The following is a 19,291-nucleotide window of genomic DNA, read 5'->3' as shown; positions in this document are numbered from 1 at the left end:
GAAAAACAACAACAATACCTCCCGTGAAACTCATTTTCACGGAAGTGATAAAAGACGACCGGTAACAATCACCTGATGCACATATTTACAACATCATTAGTGCTTAGTCATGTCCCGTCAGCCATAGAGAAGAATCTTACCTGTACATTTGGCAACATGCCATCGCTAAGAAATGCCCGGCGGCCGGCTTCACATTGTTGTAGAAGAGCCATGCTACGCCATGCAATTTGTACAAATAAAACGTAAGAGCCACGACTGTTGTATGCCTCTCGTTACCATACCCACAAATCTCTACCGAAGACAACAAAATGTGCAGAAATAGTTGAACATATCAGCCGACAAAAATTAAGCTACTCAAAGCTATGTGTATTCTTAACAGGAAAACTACACCATTTTGTGACGCTTAGATTTGCCTCCCCAACAGTGATATACTTGTAATCTCCAAGAAGATGTTCGGGAAAGCTTCCAAGCTGCACTTTTCAGTGTCAAAATGCGAGGCACTGAAAATGCTAGCAAAGAAAGTATATAGTATCGATTTAGCCTTCCAAAACATCTGCTTGAATGTTAATCTACCAGTACTCCCGTCCAAGTGTATTATATTATATTATGATCTCCTTTCTGTCAGTTTAAGGGTTAAGATTGCTGTAAGTTATGTAACGTTACAGTCAGTTAACGTGAGACACAAAGTTTTTGTCATTCTTTCACGTTTGTCTTTGTTGTACCTTGTGTTCAGTTCACCTTACCGCGATGTATTCTTCGGCGTCAAGCGAGAACAAATAGAATTTGTCGTGTACACTGCAAGCGTCACCTCCCACCGAGAATCTTACTGTACAACTTGTTTATTCATATTTTCATATTTTTGGTTCATTTCAGGGCAACGGGTGGCCCATGAAGGACTGTGTGTCTTTGTTTGTTTGTTTGTGTGTGTGTGTGTGTGTGTGTGTGTGTGTGTGTGTGTGTGTGTGTGTGTGTGTGTGTGTGTCAATGTGTGTGTGAATCTCTTAAAGCAAGATAACGCTTCACGCTAAATTCAGGAAGGCACCAGCTACGCTTTATGCCGTATCCTACGAATTATTTGAAAAAAATCAGAATAGCTTGACCAAGCCTGACGGAAAAGGACACACAGCCCCCCTCCAAGAAAAAAAAAGCCAGACATAAAACATTTCAAGCTGTCAGCCTAGCATATATTTGGAGAGTAATAGTGAGTATCAACGACATACAATATATAGAACTAGAATATCACAGAATGTAACAGATAGAAGGGTTACCTCTCTATATACCTATCTATATATCTATCTATGGTCACCAGAGTCTAGATTGATGACAAGGCCGCACACACACCAAGACGGGTTCTATATATAGATTAAGATACCAGACAACACTGTAGTAAGGAGTGACGTGACCTGTACATGTCTGAGAAGTGTGCATGTTGAAAAGGAAATACTAAAGTAATAGTAATATGCTGACGAGGTACCTTGGCCCAACAGATTGTTCCCGCCTCCTGCGATGTTTTGTTCTTGTTTTTCCGTAGCGAAGACACGGTAAATGTCAGACCTTACTCACATGTCTTAACCTACTTCCTGCCCTTCAGTCACCTTGAGTACCCTAAGGCCTCGGCGACGGCGGTGATTACTAAGAATCCACTATTATTCCAATGCACCTCACTTCAGCGAAATCCTTGGAGCGTGAACTCATTTTGTATGATACATCTTTTTTTACAGCCTTCTTCCTGCGTCGCTAAGGTAATTGCCGCCTTTAGAGACATCTTGAAGATGCTGCTAACCGTGTGTATGCGTCTTGACCGAGATTAACCGCGCTAGAGGTGATTCACCTAAAGAGCGTAGCCTACCGGAAGTGGGAACACAACATCGCGCGGCCGCGCGGAATGGATCCAGGAACGCTAGCTGGGGGCGTTGACTCACCACAGAGGGAATCCTGGAAGCTGGGCGGGAATACTTGGACCTGCCCGGGCTGAGTTGGAACCCAAACAACACGTACGTTCGCTGGTGAGCGGACGCGTGATAACAGCGCTCCTCAGTACCAAGGATTAATCCCACCAGTTTTCTACTCTCAAGTTGGGCGACTTACAGAAGGTAATTACGTAAGGTGCTGACTTTTAGAACCATCCGTAGCTAGCCCTGAGTTGTTGTGTTTTTGTTGTTGTCGTGCAGCCATAACTCTGTCAGCTCATGCTAAGATATCATTTTTCATACGTTACTCATTATGTATGCAACATTTGGTAACTGATCTATCTCTTTTCCTGTGAAATGGGTAATTTTCATGAATATAAGTTCCCGGTTGTGAAAAGTGACACTGTGAAACTAGAGGCGTGAGAAGGGTCGTTTTTAATAACCATTGTCATGGAACATTTGGACCTGAACTTGCTCATGTTTTCTATCTTTAATTGATTTTTTAAGATAAAACAATTTCAGGGCGACCCTCATGAACAAACATTGAAAAGATAAGCACTAGGTGCGAAGCAAATGCTCGCCATTTCTCGGAACTAGTTCGGTCATGTTCAAGTTACTGCACGTGACGTGCACTTTTGAATTTGATACCTGGACAGACTCTGAACGAGAATACCCGGTATGAAACCTACTGTCGGCTTTCGGGTCCCACCCAACTCAATTACGATAATCGGACGACATTATTACACTTGCCCGCTCTAAGGATTCGAATTCTGGGAACAGTTTTGTTAGGAGAGCTCGTGGAACTATATTAAAGTTACCAGAATAAGTTTGTGAAGTGAACCGTCTGTCCTATCAGTTTTTATTTCTCACTTGTTCAAAATGTAAGTTACGGCTTCTTTTTTTTTTTTTGTAGCTGACATATTAACGTTGGGTAACATAAATTCGGGATTTTTCCGATAATGGTTGACTGAAATCAATCTAGCAGAACAATAAACCATCCTTTTTTTCTATAATTCTGTCAGTATCATGTACTATCTTTGCACTAATCATATATATGGTAGATTTTGTCTCTAGTCGTGCTGACACCATAATATTTCAACTTGAAACTACCGTCCGCCGCACGCACAATTACGGTGCTGTCGGACAGGGGGGCACATTAATTCGGGAGAGAAGATTCGTCTTGAATATCTTACCGCTAATCACATTTTATACAACAGCTATTCGTTCCATCCTTGGCTTGAGGAGAGTGCTATGGATATAGACGTGTCCAAGTAAAAAAAATCACGAAAAAACGGCCGTACCGCACACATCAGGCCAGTTCGGGTACAACCCGTGTGTTGAGTCGGTAGAACTTCACTCAAAGTCGGCCCATCGTCATCATCGGGCAACGTGTAACGTTACATTATTCATGGGAAGTTAGCTGGATGCCGTAGCAATGGTAATACTACTATGTCCATGTGTTCCTTGTTGTGTTAGGAGCAAACTTTGAGGAAAATATCTTCCTCAGTCCACTATCACACGCAGCATTTAGACAAAAAAGTGTTCCTCACAAACCTTTGTCGTCTGCTTGACAACAGGATTCTGGTTAACAATATGGCGGCGGGAAAATACACGTGCCGTAGGTTGTAGCAACAGAGAGGAGTTCTGATGATTGATCACACTTAGAATCCAGTTGCAGGTTAGCAAAAGAGATTCTAATAAGTTGTCTTGTAAATAATTGTGTTGAGCAGGAAGCGGATGTGACATTTTTCTTATAAACCAGCCGACAACCATGTTGTTTAATTCTCCCACGAAGTCCTCAGACTGTTCCAATAAGGGACGGAGAGTTTTTGACCTCGTCGCCTTATAATCCATGCTTATCGAAACTTTTCAGACAGTGTTCTGAATACGTAAGTCTGGCAGGTTTGCATTTCTAGCGGTATTACTTATGTTGCATCTAGCACATATCCCTAAATACCCCGTTTTCGAAAAATCCCGAATTTAAGTACCCCGCGAATTTAGGTTACCCAACGTTATAGAAAATTGAATAATTTTTGTTTTGCGTACTTTCATTACGCAAAGCGTCTTACAGAATTTCCCCCCTTGGTATTATCATATAAGTGTTTGTTTCCCTGCATGTAGCTGTGTTGTTTTGTTCTCTTAACGTTCCCCGAAGCCCAAATATCCGGTGAAAGCACTTGGTCGTTATCAGTTTCTCTGGAAAGCGTTCGAATTCACCTGTCTGTTTACCTGTAAGTGATACGTCATTGTGCGTAGCTGGTAAGGTATCGTAACGACCTCTCACAGTCTCAGTGGTAACACTTCAGTCTGGCGCCTGAACCAGAAACCACGGCGTCAAGCCCAAAACAACATGATATTAGTATTTTCCATAAATCGATATCAGACATTTTCACTGTACACGGCAAAAATTTAACTATAAAACATTGGTAAACGTTAAATACTGCGGTGAAATACTACGCTGGGATGTTTGCTGAGTGTTTGCCTGTACAGAACGAAGTCTCGCGTGACTGCTCGAGAGTTAAGTCTTCCCAAAGGGAAAATGTTGCCCAGATTTTTCAGCTATTTTGAGTCACGCCAAGATATCTAAGCCTGGCGATTCAGTCTGAGAATGTTCAATACAACCCACAAGATCTATACACCGTGGGTACAATGGTTATAGATTGTGAGAGTTGGGGAGAGCCTGGCGCACCAAGGTGTTAAAACGAAGGTGTGTTCGTCTGCTCAGCCCAAACGAAAAGTTCGGAGTTCAACTCAAACTTGGTGCCACTTCTGTGAAGACACCGCCATCGCCTGACCGACTTCCCGGTAAGTCCACGAAAAGAATCTTCGCTTTCTTCGGAAGCCATATATCGTCCCTCTGACCTGTGTATATTTACGTTCTCTTACGTGGAAGCGCAGGTCGTTAAACCGAGTGCACCGCGGTGTGTTTCGGCGAAGCAGGCGGGAGCCTCGCCGCCGATTCCCGGGCTCTCCCGGGAGCTGAGCCCCTACCGCCGCCGCCGAGCTCGCCCGGGACTTCCTCCCCGATAAAATCCGCTAAAAACTCCGGCTTTTCTCCGCCAACTCGGCCCGAGAGTTGCCATTGCTGGTGGCAGGCTGGTGTAGACGGTGTGTGCGGCTGTGGGAGTGAGAGGTTAGTGTGGAGGTGCGCGGCGGCGCGGCCTATGGCAGCCCAGGTAAAGGTGTGTTCCGAGTAGAAGGCACGTCGTCATCGCTTTTTCCTGGAACCCCGGGCCCGATAAGTCTCGGGGATTCCGGCGGGCGGACCCACTGCGCATTAGCTGCAGCGCACACGCTCCACCACGCGCTGACACCGACACACGGTCCCATATTCGCACAAATTTGCCGTGTTTCTGTTGTTTTTCCCTGTGTAGAAATGTTGGGGGAAAAGACACTTGTTGAACAGACCTTGACCGCGGCTGGCGCCATCTTGTACGAGAATGTCTGTACAGGCGTTCTATTCCCACAGCGCCTTCCTGGATTCGCGACTTTCTGTTTCCTCTTCGATTTCACAAATTCAGCTGGTTTTGACCAAAATCTGTTTCCACACGCGGTAGAAGGCATTCTGTGGGGATTTTAGGAGTGATATCACCAACTGTCTGGGGTAATTTGGGAAAGAAAAGGGGCGTCACAGGGGGTTGTTGACTCAAGTACTTTTTTATGCCTACAGACGCCATTGTTGGATCAGGGCAGTTAGGGAGCCACAGGTGTGTGTGTACAGCCAGGTGGTCCAGGAAAACAGGTGTACAGCTCCCACCTGTACCTTACAGCTGGAATATATTATCATGTAGCCAGCATTGGATAAATAGTTGTGTAGCATTACTAGCAACATCAGTTAGTCAGATTGCCATTTTTTAATTTTTTTTTTGCTGCCCTTTTCAGTGAATTGTTTGAATCAATGACACAACATTGTGCACCTGTACCAAAAATGTTGGGAACTTAATAGAAAAGCAGTTAAATTTGGATAGTTTTGAGCCTTAAATTCGGTTTCCTTTCACCCTAATTTTATGTTTTGGTTGCATTAATATACTTCCTGAAACAGATCAAAATCACCTGACTTACCTTCAGCAGGTCGACCTAACATTACATACAGATATCTCTACTTGTGTGTTTGAAAACTTTCTTTAAGTTTAACTTTTAGTTTTAACGCAGTATTTGGGTATACTACGTGGTAACTTGGCTTTTGTGTGATAATTTCTGACTACATATGAAAGAAAGGCTTTGTACATGATCCCAGGTCAGTAACCTTTTACAAAGGGAGGAGTCAGGAATGAGATAATGAGGCACTAGATGCCACCGGACAACTTTTACCTGGGAAAGGTGTGCACAGGTATTGTGCAGGGCCCCCAGGTGTGGTTGACACGGCATGCATGATGGACTTGCTGCAACAACTTTTAAAACACACATGACACTCACTCACTAACATTCAAATAGTGACTCACTCACTACCTAGTGTGGTGGTAGGGAATACTTTTTTGCACATTTGCACTGTAAGATCTTGCTGGGTCAGTTACTGTAAATTCTGTTACTGTAAATTCTCTAAATTTACCTTTGCAGTGGGAGGAAAAAGAAGGTAATTCCATGGTGTTCTAAATTTGCAGTTGATACAATTCTGTATTACAGTAGTCATATAAAGGAGCATCAATTCGTGCTGGAGAGATCACCGTGAAAACAATGAAATTACTAGATGTGGGTCACAATAAGTGCTTAGATATGGGGACAGTGCATTCCATCTGTCCCTGTTTAAATCATATTGAGTTATTCAAGGTCACCACAGCTATCATATGACACAGTTTCAGATCTTGAAAAAAAAAAGTTGTATTCGTTACGTCATGATTTCAGGATAAAGAGGCACAGTGAATATGTCAAAATTTACAGTTTCTTTACAAATTGCCTTAAGAGAGTTTTTGTTTTATCATTAAACAGTATGGCACAAATCATAGTAGTAGAAGTAGATACTTGTTTCAGAGTCAGTTTATTGACCTGGAATGATAACATCAACTGGTGTTATATAAGTTCTTCTTTATTTCAGAAAAGTCTGATAGTATTTTTATTGCACCTGGAACACAACAGCAACAGGTTTTATATAGCTTCTTTTTTTCAGAAAAAAAGAATAAAATGAACCTCTTTAACATCTACATTTACTTTTTGTACAAAGTTTTTGAATGTACAATATGTTAACTATTCCTGTGCTCAAAGGAAAGCTTTCAGGGATCATTTTGTGTGGCATCAGTCATCAATAGAAAGTTAATTAACGACAAGGCAACAATAAAAGGTAGCCAGCGGTGACCTAGCATATCTAACATTCTTTTCAAAACAATTAGTGCCAAAACTTCGCTTAAGTATTAAAAAGATCATTGATGTTGGACTTATTTACGACTAGGTACTCAACATCCTGTTCGGAAAGCGTATGCTGAACAGAAGTGCATGTACAGTACAATGTACTAGTAAGAAGGACTACAGGGCTCGAAATAGTGGGTGCATGTGCACCTGTGTGCACCCAAAATTGGAGCTGTGCACTAAATTTTTGACTGTGGGTGCACTGGTGCACCTAGATATTTTGATTTGTACTCTATAGGATAACAGTTCTCTTGTACACTAGCATGCAGAATGTTCTTGAAATGTAAGTATCAGGAAAAGCAATATAACCTTTTTTTTGTACTTTATTTGATGTATTACTTGGTTGAAATTTGAAATCTGAATAGAATTACAGATTGAAGTTCTTAAGAGAGGTAATAGCGTCAAACTTATGTTTTGCTGACAATTAACTTTATTTTATGTGGTGCACCCAAAATTCTTTCTGTGCACCTAATTTTTTGGGTTGGGTGCACCAGTGCACTTATTTCCCAAAAAGAATTTCGAGCCCTGGACTATGTGGACTTTCTAGGAAGCCTTCCACCCCCAGCATCAGATATTGTTTCGTTCCATGTACTGTAAATGGATTTCAGTTCGCGGGATTTAATTTCGCGGTTTGGAGAAAAAGGTGTGTTGGCTGTGGTTTCATGATTGTGGTTGAAACAAGCGAGCCGAGCCGGCGGTCAGAAGACAGAACAGGCATTTCCGCAGTTGTTTTTAAGTTTGCGATAAAGCCACCACAAAAATTGTAAGAATTACAGTTTATTCTTGAGAGGACTGGGAAAATGGCCAACAAAAGGTTCCACTAAAAACCTGCAGAACCAGTTCTAACTAGGTCTAGTTAATTGTTAACTAGTTGGGTGTCAACACCAGGTGACCATGTGTTGTGACTACTTTTCTTAAACAAACAAACACACCCTCTCTCACCTGTTCAGTTTCTTCTTTGGAATGAATATTAGTTACTGGGAACTTAGTGAACCTAAAACTTAAGTTCAAGTTACAAAGTGTTTGCTCCCCTGTCCTTCCTAACATATATACCTTTTCTTACCCCCTGTTCATTGTAATACACCTAAATGTTAAAAAAATTATATTTTCTCAATACTTCATCATTTTGAGTTGAAACTTGTCCTGGAGGCGAAGTCAACTTTTTGAACCATGAAAGTTTCCGGTGTATGTGATAACACGAGAACATACCTTCCTTTGTTCGCTTCCAAGAAGATGGCACCTAAGTAGAATACAGATGATTCAACTTTCTTACTAATCCGGCATCTTTGACACATGAACCGTGCAGTGAGAGTCAGACCTGAATATTTTCTAGTGATCAGAGAAGATAGTTTTGCACAATCATTTGCTGTCTATAGTTGAAGGGAAGGTAGAGGTTGCCGTATATATGTATGTCTGGCGTAAATCATGGTGAGTGGCCAATCGACACTCTACTTTATTTTGAAATGCTTTAAAAGATTACAGCAGTTATTTGTTGTTTCAGTTATGAATTTCAGTTTGCAGTCTTTGAAATATTTGTTGTAGCATGTGTGACAAGGAAGGATATACTATAGTAATAGTAAAAGTTAACATTAATTTTACACCATATGACTATAGAAACAGCTGTTTTAGTGTCAGGGCTGTACAGGTGTGCATTTCAAGATTTCATATGAAACAGCTTTGGTCGTAGCTGTGTTAGATGTGGCTTCAATTTGCCTGGAATTCAGCCGCAAATGCCATATCCGTTCCAATATACATTTTCATTGTGTTCTAAATTCTAATGTACCACAGAATTGCTTAACTGTGAACTTAAAACACTGCACAAACCTCCTTCTCCCTACCACAAAATTAGGTCCTTGCGAAATATAAATGGACTTACATTATGTCTTACCTGCCCACGACAGTTTAAAAAAAAGTTAAAGTCCTTCCCGCACTAGCGGTGCATAGGGCGGTGCCCATCTCTGCTTCAATACCCCTTGGGCCACACAGCTTGCAATCACTACTGTAACAGCGATCTGTACCATCTTTTAAGTCTTTCGTGTGACTTGGCCAGGGATCGAACTCAAGGCCTCCTGTATGCAAGGCGAACACTCTACCCACTCGGCCATTGCACGCGGTTACCCTTGACAGATGTACCCTTAATCATCCAGAGTGTTTCTGTATAGATGCAGTGAAGTTTACCTGTTGCAGCTGTGTACCTGCATACAAGGTCACACCTGGTACAGGTATGACATATTCACCTGTAAACAAAGTTTTCCAATTCTGACTTCATTTTTTTCATCTGAGCTAATGTTGCTTTTTTAAACCAGAATTTAGAAAGTTGAACTTAATAGCTAACTGGCCTTCACAGTATGTTTAGTCAGTATTCTTTTCTGAAACAAATTGCCACACCTTAAACTGCCACACCTTGTGCTTTCACTTTCTGCAATGGACTGTATAAGTCAATACTATTTCCCCAACATATATACACAACACATTTATCAAATTTATACTGATGTTGGGTGCTAAAAACTGCTACCTTTCCCAATCACCTTATAGTTATATTATTTGCAGCTCCCCTCACTTGTTTAGTTTCACCCTTCACACACACAAGTTGTCTAATACACTAACGTCATTAAAAATACTCCTGGATCCTGGACAGTGGGGTCAGTAGACACATTAGACTGTCATGCGCACACGCCTGAGGCTTGATAAACAAGCATGTGATGTTTCCAACTGAGTGAAAAACACAACATATGAGCTCTGAATTTTATGTTCGCTGTTTGTTGTACCAGGATGTGAATACAATGCCTCGTGACTAGAATACAGTCAAATAAAATTGCAAGTTTTCCTCCCAGCCCTTTGTTTTCAGTTGAACTTACTGAATTTTTGCAAAGATTAATTTAATGTTGAGATAAATTTAAACTATATTGTAAATGGAGGAAAGGCTCTTACTTAACTAGTCTTAGCACTTACATGTAGTTCTCTCTTGAATGGAGGAAAGGGAAGCCCTTACCTCATAAATTGATTAATACTGAGCTCGCCAATTGCCATCCAAACAATATCATCATAAATGTGAAATGAAAACAAGAGTTCAGCAACCCCATTCGTCAAGCAACATTATTAGTAACTATGGAAATCACCTAATATGCATGATATATGACTTAAGATAATCAGTTCTGCATAATTTGCATATGTAACAAATGTCCTAATTTGCATAATTTACAATTACCATTAAAGTGATCATCATCATCCCTTGTTGACTCATCTTGTTTCAAAGTTTTCAACTAAAACAGCCCTGTAGCCTGACTAAATCGCGCTCCCATGGCTTGGGTGGGGGTCATTAACCTCCGCCAGCGAGAGCATGTGTAAACACAGGCTAAACACACCAGTCCTACAGTTCCAACAGAAGCTGCTGGTGGGCCCAAACTTATGTCACTTAATTGTCCAGAACAGTACAAGATATCAAAGCCAGAGTAGTTCTGCTGCGGTATCTACAAAAGCAACCAGGGGGCCCAGAATCTTAAATCATGCATTTCTTCATTTTGCAAACACCTACCAACAGACCAAATATCATAAACTTAAGATTCATCCAGTCGACTTCTCAAGTTCTCAGCAAAGTTGATAAAGTCCTTTTCTCTGTTCTTCCCCTGCAGTTGAATGGTTCAAGCCGACAAGATGACGGCGATTGCGTTGGAGGGGAGCTTCATCTACCGCTCCCCCCTGCACAGTGGTAGCGTCCTGGCCGCCCTGAATGTGCTCTGGAAGCAGCAGGACCTGTGTGATGTCACCATACTTGTGGATGGTAAGGGTCATAAGTCAAAGTTCACTGGAGCAAAAGATCAAATGTCAACAAGGGCAATATGAGCAACAAATTCTATGACATTGAGGAGAATATGAAATAAGTTTAAGTTGTCGGAAAAGTTCTATGACCTGTGTGATGTCACTATACTTGGAAAGGGTCAAGTGGGGTCAAAGGTTGTAACAATGCATGTTGGGACACATTGAGCAGAGGATGAACATCTGAGAAGGAGCTGCTGCGGGCGATGTCTTAGAATTTGTTGATATATACTAGCACAAGGAGCAGGAGCATGTCTACTTTGTTGTTATGTATATTCTGAATTGTTTTTCCATCGATCAGTGCAGAGGTCTCAGGGTCAAAAGCATTCATGGCTTTGAAAACTTTAATGGTGACCGTTTTATAAAATGGTTTATTCCGAATACGAATTCTTTAATTTAGAATTTAGACTATAAGAGAATTCCACCTCAAAATGTGAACAGTATGTCCTCCTGATCTTGAGGTTGTTTTTCTGAATCAGGGAATACTAAATGGCCTTGCCAGGGGCAGTAAGCGCATCGTCCATTTCATTCCATGCATAGACAGTTTGTTTACATGTAAAGCGGGTGACCTCGCTCAGGCTCGGGGAACGAAACAATGCTCACATGTAATTTGATGTATGATAATGATCTTTGTTGGCCTTTAGAGGCTGGAATTGTTGAGCCCACAATGGGTGCATCAGACACACCTGACCAGCAGCCTTGCCCTTTGACAGGTGCTAAACAATGCAAAAGTGACCTGAGCTGTTGTGCTGTACTAAATATAGAAATGAACCCGGATTAACTCCTTGCCACATAGTTGCAACTAGGATCTGGTTCTGTGATAAAAGCAGTCGATAAATCATTGGCCAGGTTAAAGTCTCTAAGGTTGCATCATAAGAACCTTAATGATGGTTTTTACCAATAATCAATCATTCTCCGGATCCAATGATATTCTGAAAAAAAACTCAGGAAATTTAAATTCACAGTGTCAATGAATGCATTGAGGTAAACAATCATTTTGTTACAGAGAAAGTCTTGAGATTGTGGGAGGCTGCATGACAACATTGCTGTTTCCTGCATCATTCTGCATCTTAGTTATTACTTTGAATGTTATTATCATCATAATTAGCAATCTGGATTGTTTGTACTGCCCTTCATGCATCAAATATCCAGAACTATTTTCTAACAACATATTACCAGTATTCTTCTCTGTGCTTTTAGATGCAGTTTGTTTTGAGTGTTTGGGCCAACAATTGCTATTTGTGAATGGCTTGTGCAATATCAGCAAATTATTGAACATTATTCATGTTATTGTTATTGCTCACTACTGTCTTGATAGTAATGCATAAACGTCATTATGAATCATTAATAGACCAGTCACATCCACAAAAATATTGACAGACATACATATCAGCTCTTGATTATTGGTTGAACTGCTAAGAACTGACGAGATTGGGCTATTGAACTGCTTGCACGTTATATGTTGTTGCTTGCTGTTGTCATGATGGTAATGCATGGACTTGTTACCTTGTTCCCAGGTTACCACCTACAGGCCCACAAGACCGTGCTTGCGGCATGCAGTGCCTACTTCCGCGGACTGTTCACCGACCCGAAGCGGGAAAAAGACATTAGCATGGTAGAGATGCATGGAGTCAGCGTCATCGGCTTTAAGTCCCTGCTGGATTTTATGTACTCCTCTAGCCTCACGCTGAACGCACAGAACATCTACGACGTCCACAATGCTGCCACGTTCCTGGGGATGCAGGAAGCCGCCCAGGTCTGCATGCAGATCTTTGACAAGGCTGCAAAGACTGAGAAAGGGGTCGACGAGACACCACAGCTACAGGACAAGGTCCTTTGGGAACCCTCCACAGAAGTACGGGTGGGTGCCAGAGGCAGCGCGGCGGGAACCCCCATGCAGTCCCCGTCCCAATCTCCACAGTCATCACATTCTTCCATCACCAACAACACCCCCACACGGTCACCAATGTCAGCGTCGCCTCAGGCCGCAGCAGTCCCAAGTAGTTCGGACTCGCCGCTGGATCTCACGGCCAAGAAAGTCACACCTACATCCACACCCGAGCCCCACCCACCAGCTCCCACAGGCCCCCTGCCTCCTCCCCCTCTACAGATGCTGCCACGCTTCCCAACCGGCATGAACGCCACCGGTGAGACCAACATGAACACCACCCGTGCCTTGCTGCTGAACTCCAGGCACCACTACGGAGTACCCAACCCCACCACGACCATGCCTCCTCCCCAGGCTCAGCCCGTGGAGGGAGCTGCCAAGAGAAAGAAGCGCTCGCTCTCTTCCGTCGTCAACAACCTGGTGGAGTCCAAGTGCAAGCAGGACGAACCTGCCCCCTCCCATTCCAGCAGGAACCAGCACCCAATCCAACAGGTCGAGGTCAGGAACAGCAACTCCTTCACATACCGTAGTGGGAGCAACGTGGGGAGCATGATCGTGACCTCGTCTGCCCCCACTCCTGTATCGTCCAGCGCCAGCCAGCCGATTACCATCCCTCCCATCATCATTAAAGACGTGTTCAGCCTCAATAACAACTACATCAACAATGCTGCAGGCAGCCAGAAAGGGCCGCCCCTGTTCTCCGGCAAAGCCCGACCGGCGGGGTTCAACTCGCCGCCGACCAGTATCCCCACCAGCCTCGGTCTCCCCCCACCGCCTGCAGGCCACAACGGCATTCCCCGGCCACAGTTCCCTCTGCTGCAGGGGATGCCGATCATGCCGCACCACATCCCCACATCCATCCCCCAACCGCTACCTGGACAGCCCAGAGGACACATTCTACCACAAATGGTGATGCGACTTCCAAACAGCCAGCCTGCTCTGAGGGGGCCCGTGCCACGTCAGAGGAGCACAGCCCGACAAGCCTACAAGTTCCACCAGTACGTGCGACCCCCTCCCCAGGATCAACAGCCCCCGCTGAGAATGGATGACGTCCGTGTGGCTCAGAGTCAGAAGGACAAGCAAGCTCCCCTGCCCCATCAGATCAGAATCCCTCAGGCGGATACGGCAGACAGAGGCAGGATAAGGATGGACAAAATGGCACTGCTGAAGCAACTTCGTGAACCACAACAGCTGCCGTCACCAGCCAAACCAGCCTCTCAGCCTGACCCGGCGTCACCTTTTGGTCTGGTCAGCATCCCCCCTAACCGCCCTCCTGCCAGCATCCCCCCTCCCCAGCCCAGGAAGGAACAAGAGCCATTCCAACAGGACGACCAGCAGACACGTTTTTACCTGAACCTTGTAGACTACAGGAACAAGCATATGGAGAAACACCACTCTGCTCAACCTGTCAGTGTCAGCGTCCATTCCCCCCCACAAAGTCATCCCCACAACAGTGCTGAAACCACACCTGCATCCCAAAGTGAGGCGCCCCTTCCTACATACCCACCTCTGCCGGTCGACCCCCAACATGCCGACCCCCAACCTCTGTCCCCGCCAGAAGTAGACCTTTACCAACCAAAGACGCAAGGTGCCGAAACGGCAAGCGCTGGAGAGACAATCATCCTCATGCCGGAAGACTTTCAAAAGAAGAACAAGAGAAGACATACTTCGAGCACCGAGGAAAGCTCCAAGAAGCCCCGACATATCAGTATGGAGGAAGCTGTGCACGCCTCCTCGGCAGTTTCCATCGATGGAAGAGAGGAAGAGTCTGTTACGAGTGTCTCCAGGCCACGTAGCATCTGTAGTGACCCTGGTCTTCCCACAGAAACCATGAGGAAGACCTTCACGCAGGCCAATGAAGATTCTGCTGCCAGTGTGTGTTCATCTATGTCTTTTGATGAGCCCCAAGAAAACGGACTGTCCACCAGTATCGATACAGTACGCTCGAGGCACTCCTCTGAGCCATCGGACATACACGATTCCAAGAAGAACTGCAGAGATCGTTCTAAAGTCTTTGATTTGAGCCCTCAAGAAGAAGATGTTTTCCCCAAGCCTGTTGACATGTCTCACAAGGAGGAGGATGGGGATTACCGGCATGAGGGGGAGGAGGCAGGCGTCACGTCCATCCAGGAGGGCGACTCCTACAGGTGCAGCACCTGTAACAAGTCCTTCACCGACCATGACCAGTTCCGTGTTCACGTGCAGGAAGAGCATGTCAACCACAAGGTGCACGAGTGCGAGAAGTGCCACGCCACTTTCAAGTACTCGGGGGCGCTGAAGACCCACATGCGCGTGCACACCGGGGAGAAACCATTCGCCTGCGACAAGTGCGGATCCAGGTTCACCCAGCTGGGCAACCTCCACCGCCATAAGAAGACGCACGACGGACTGAAACCGTACCAGTGCGGGCTCTGCAACGCCCGCTTCACGCGCCTCGGGAGCGTCCAAGAACATCTCAAAATCCACACGGGCGAGAAGAAGCCCTTCCAGTGTGAGGTGTGCACGGCGGAGTTCACGCGCCACGGGCACCTGCGGAACCACATGAGGATCCACAGCGGGGAGCGTCCCTTCTCCTGCACGGTGTGCGGGGCGCAGTTCCGACACCCGGGCGGTCTGAAGCAGCACAAGAAGATCCACCAGCGAACGTCGTTCGAAACCAGCCCCCACATCTGTGAGTCGTGTGGTGCCCTCTTCACGCGTCTCGGCGACCTACGCACCCATCGCAAGCTGCACGACGGTGGTAAGGCCACGCAGGAAGAGCTGGATGGAGACATGTCGGACTGAGAATGTGCTAAAAGCTGATGCAACATGCAAAATGCATCATGCATCGTCCTGCTAAATGCCCAACTTATTGGACCACGAACAATAATTGGACAATCAAATCTCTATGAAGAGTATAAATCAATTGTTTTGCTGCATCGTTTTCTTTTAAATGAATTGTGTGTCTAAGAAATGCTTATAGCATGGAATTGAATTGAATTTGTAGTGTATTCAGAGCTATGGAATTTGTACATATCATATACGGACTGGACCAAATATTTCTTACAGAGTTTTATAAGTGGAATTGTTGTATTTTTCTCCTGGAGTCTTCCTGAAGTGTATTGTGTATATAAAATAACAGAGGAGGCAAACAATTCATTTTTAGTGATATACCAAAATATTCTGTGGGAAGCCACACACAGCATGAACTACCTAACCTTTTTCTGGTAGAACCATTGAAGTGCCTGCTTCAAACATGACAAGATTATATTTTATCTGAGACTTATGATCATGAATATAACATGAATTGTTTGGCACCTTTGACTTTGATAGAAGCTAGTTTAAGGCCAGTCACAGATATCCATGGTGTTGGTTTTAATAAGAGATTTTTGTATTGCAGAAATTTCTCTATAATGACAGTGAAGGAATAGAAAAGATATGTTATACACAGTCTGCTCAGAGATGTTGTTGTGTTATGTTGCTTTTTGCAACAAAGACGTTTGATTTGGGCAAGCAATAAGAAAACTGTTTATGTTTGGGGTGAAGTTTGTAAAACTTGCATGTCAGTGCACTTGCTTACATGTGCACACTTTTAAAGCCGAGTGTCAAAGCTGGACTGGGACTTGAACTCCTAACCTGTGAACCAGTCCTCAAAATCCTTTTTGTCATTTGAGTAAGTACATTTCAAACAGAAATGTTTTTTAAAATGTTTTTTGACAGCCTTGTCTTAAAAACTTGTTTTCATTCGCAGTCAGAGCTCCCCTGCCTTTAAAAAATATAGAGTGTTTTTGGACAAAAAGACTCGCTTCCTGTACTGTCTTAAGAAGATTAAAAAGACTTACTCAGTCCAGCCACACCTATATGATTTGTCTTTACATTTTGGCATAGTGCCTGACATGTCAACTTTAATGTATTATACTCCTAATGAACTTCCTCTTGACAAGCAAATATTGTTCCTAACAGCTTACTTCCTCTTTCATACAATCAGATGACTCAGAAATGGTAGAACGTTTTAGCCCTGAATTTGATCGTGACATTATGAGGCAGATCTGTTTCTGAGGGACAATATTTACATAACTTCAGTTCCCATAATGTGATATCTAGTAGTTGCTATATCAAGAAATTACTGTATGATTTGATGATAATCCAGAATCTGTGATGTTAAATGTGTGAAATGACTATGAGTCATGATGTGATAGTTTGACTATATGACATATCAGCCATGTTGTTTACGTAGCCAGGAGTATGCTCAGTCTTGTGTTGTTTGTTTTGTGTTTGTATATCCTGGATACCAGGTTTAAAACGTGTCAAACGCTGAGCAGTGACTTGACCTACCCGTCTGGGTATATTGTGCCATTGTTTGAAACACAAACAGGCGTCTACCGTGTGGGAATGTACCACATATCTTCTATTGTACAAAACTATGCAACCAGGTAAAAGACACTGAAAGTGGGCCTGGGGATCAACCCATACTGCTTGCAGAAGGGGTGTCTGGAGATATATTTAACTGAAAGCTATAGTACCTTTTCATGAAAAGTTTATGAAATTTGCCCTCCCCCCAACACCTGAAGTGGTTGATCCCTACAGGTTCTTGTTGGACCTGTTGCTAAACTGACTGATGGTTTCTATGGCAACCCTGACACATCACCATCAATCAGTTCTGTCTCTGCCACCATAAATGTACAGATGAAGTAGCCTAGACTGTAGGATAATGATGTTTGTGGTTGAAGAATGTAAATATCTATATGGAGATATCTATATGATCTTGTTCCAACCACTTTCTGGAAATATTTTTACGCCTGCTAAAATGTTTAGAAATCCAATTTTACTGTACATTAAGTATATTTTCCTGTGATCATTGATACCAAGGAGATTATCCTTGTTGATACTGTTAAACAGTATGCTAAGTACTATTGCATGTGGGTCAAGGCTTTGCTTAAATCCTTTTTCTTTGTATGTATCATGGGAACATTGATATTGTGAATACTTTCATTCCAAAGCCCTATTCAAGATTTAATTTTTTTTTTGTAAATTAGGATATTTAGATATTCACCTAACGTTTGGTGCAACTTTGGCTGTCAAAAAATTGGAGACTGAAATGTATAATTAAATCTTTGATAATGTTTAAAAGAAGTACATGTACTACCAATGTTGTCTAAGACCTGAACTGCTCTAATGTTGTAAACTAAGGCCTTTTTATTCGACATGCTTTTCTTTGTAGGTGAGGAAGAAGTGCAACGAAATGTAGGTTAATTACTATTGTATGAAAATGAGAAAGAAACAAACAAGAGGTGGGGTGGAGTATGTAGGAGTTAATGATAGGGCGAGAAATATTTTCCAACACACCCTCCAGCCAGGGCATAGTGTCTTACATGGAAAAATGTCCTGGAAAAAATGTGACATCATTCTCTTGTAGCTTTCTTAATGACCCAGAAACTTTGCTGCAGTGTGACCCAGATTGAAACCTGGCCTTGGTGTGAGGGACCACCTTGTAGTGTTCCCTGTGTTTTCTATGTGTTTTACCTTGTTAGTAGGGTATTTAACCCAGGACAGTGGCCAATCTATTGCATAGACAAGTGTAGTCAAGAGGTAGCTTTGCTATTCGCTCAGCCATGTTTGTATGAGAAGTGTAGACTGAATCAGTGTTTGTGCTGTTGTGCCTAAAGAGTGTTTTATACGGAATTGACAATCACTGTAGAAGACTGTATATTTTTGAGATGGGAAAAAATTCTATAAGCAGAGAGCCACTGTCGGATGAACTGAGAATGTATATGTATATTTTTGTGATGAAGTTTTCCTGCTTTGTGGACGGGGTTGCTGATTGGTGTGCCTTGAATTCTGTTGACCCAGAAGAATAAAAAAAGGTTGGAACTAAGACAGCTCTCTCTTTGATTGAGTCATGGTTGTTGTTAGCATATCGTGATATTTAGCCATTATAGACGCAAGGCCCACAAATAATACAATGGGGAAGATAGTAATATTTCTTTGCTGGGTAATAGACCGTTCCCATAGCCTGCCCACCTCCATCAAAATGTAGAAATACAAAATAAAAACATAAGTGCAAATAGTTGACGAACATGCAACCAATCTCATTGGTTAAACTGCTAATATTGCTATGTTATCATTGCAGCTGAACTGCTATACTTGTGATGGACAGTCAAAATATTCTATTCGATTGAAGATATAAATCAAAACTGAAAAGTATATTAACAAGGCTTGGGTGAGCCTTTGATACGACACACCGATTTGAATACTCAATTCTTTCTCAAATTCATATTGAACTTATTCCTCATCTGAACAAAAAGGATTGCATGCACCATATAATGATACTTACAAGTACCAGTTAGGATAAGAATGT

At 43.1% G+C, this 19,291-nt stretch overlaps 2 protein-coding genes across 4 annotated transcripts in view; one reads left to right on the top strand and one right to left on the bottom strand.

The window, feature by feature from the left end:
* The window catches only part of LOC136442917 (lisH domain-containing protein ARMC9-like), a 310,166-nt gene that overhangs the window by 130,302 nt on the left and 160,573 nt on the right, over window positions 1–19,291 (bottom strand). The window lies entirely within an intron of this gene.
* Window positions 1,468–18,808, top strand: LOC136444043 (uncharacterized). Of its 3 annotated transcripts, none has more exons than XM_066441500.1 (3): window positions 1,468–2,093; window positions 10,883–11,031; window positions 12,584–18,808. In XM_066441500.1, the coding sequence occupies exons 2-3, from the start codon at window positions 10,887–10,889 to the stop codon at window positions 15,736–15,738; spliced, it is 3,300 nt and encodes a 1,099-aa protein (XP_066297597.1). In that variant the 5' UTR covers window positions 1,468–2,093; window positions 10,883–10,886; the 3' UTR covers window positions 15,739–18,808. The 3 variants fall into 3 exon arrangements, with proteins under 3 accessions (XP_066297597.1, XP_066297596.1, XP_066297599.1); XM_066441499.1 differs by lacking the exon at window positions 1,468–2,093 and adding an exon at window positions 4,203–4,715; XM_066441502.1 differs by lacking the exon at window positions 1,468–2,093 and adding an exon at window positions 5,019–5,043.

The sequence above is a fragment of the Branchiostoma lanceolatum genome, chromosome 10, assembly GCF_035083965.1.
Source record: "Branchiostoma lanceolatum isolate klBraLanc5 chromosome 10, klBraLanc5.hap2, whole genome shotgun sequence".
Taxonomy (NCBI): domain Eukaryota; kingdom Metazoa; phylum Chordata; class Leptocardii; order Amphioxiformes; family Branchiostomatidae; genus Branchiostoma; species Branchiostoma lanceolatum.
The sequence above is the reverse complement of the archived record's forward strand: the minus strand, read 5'-3'. Positions and strand labels throughout refer to the sequence as shown.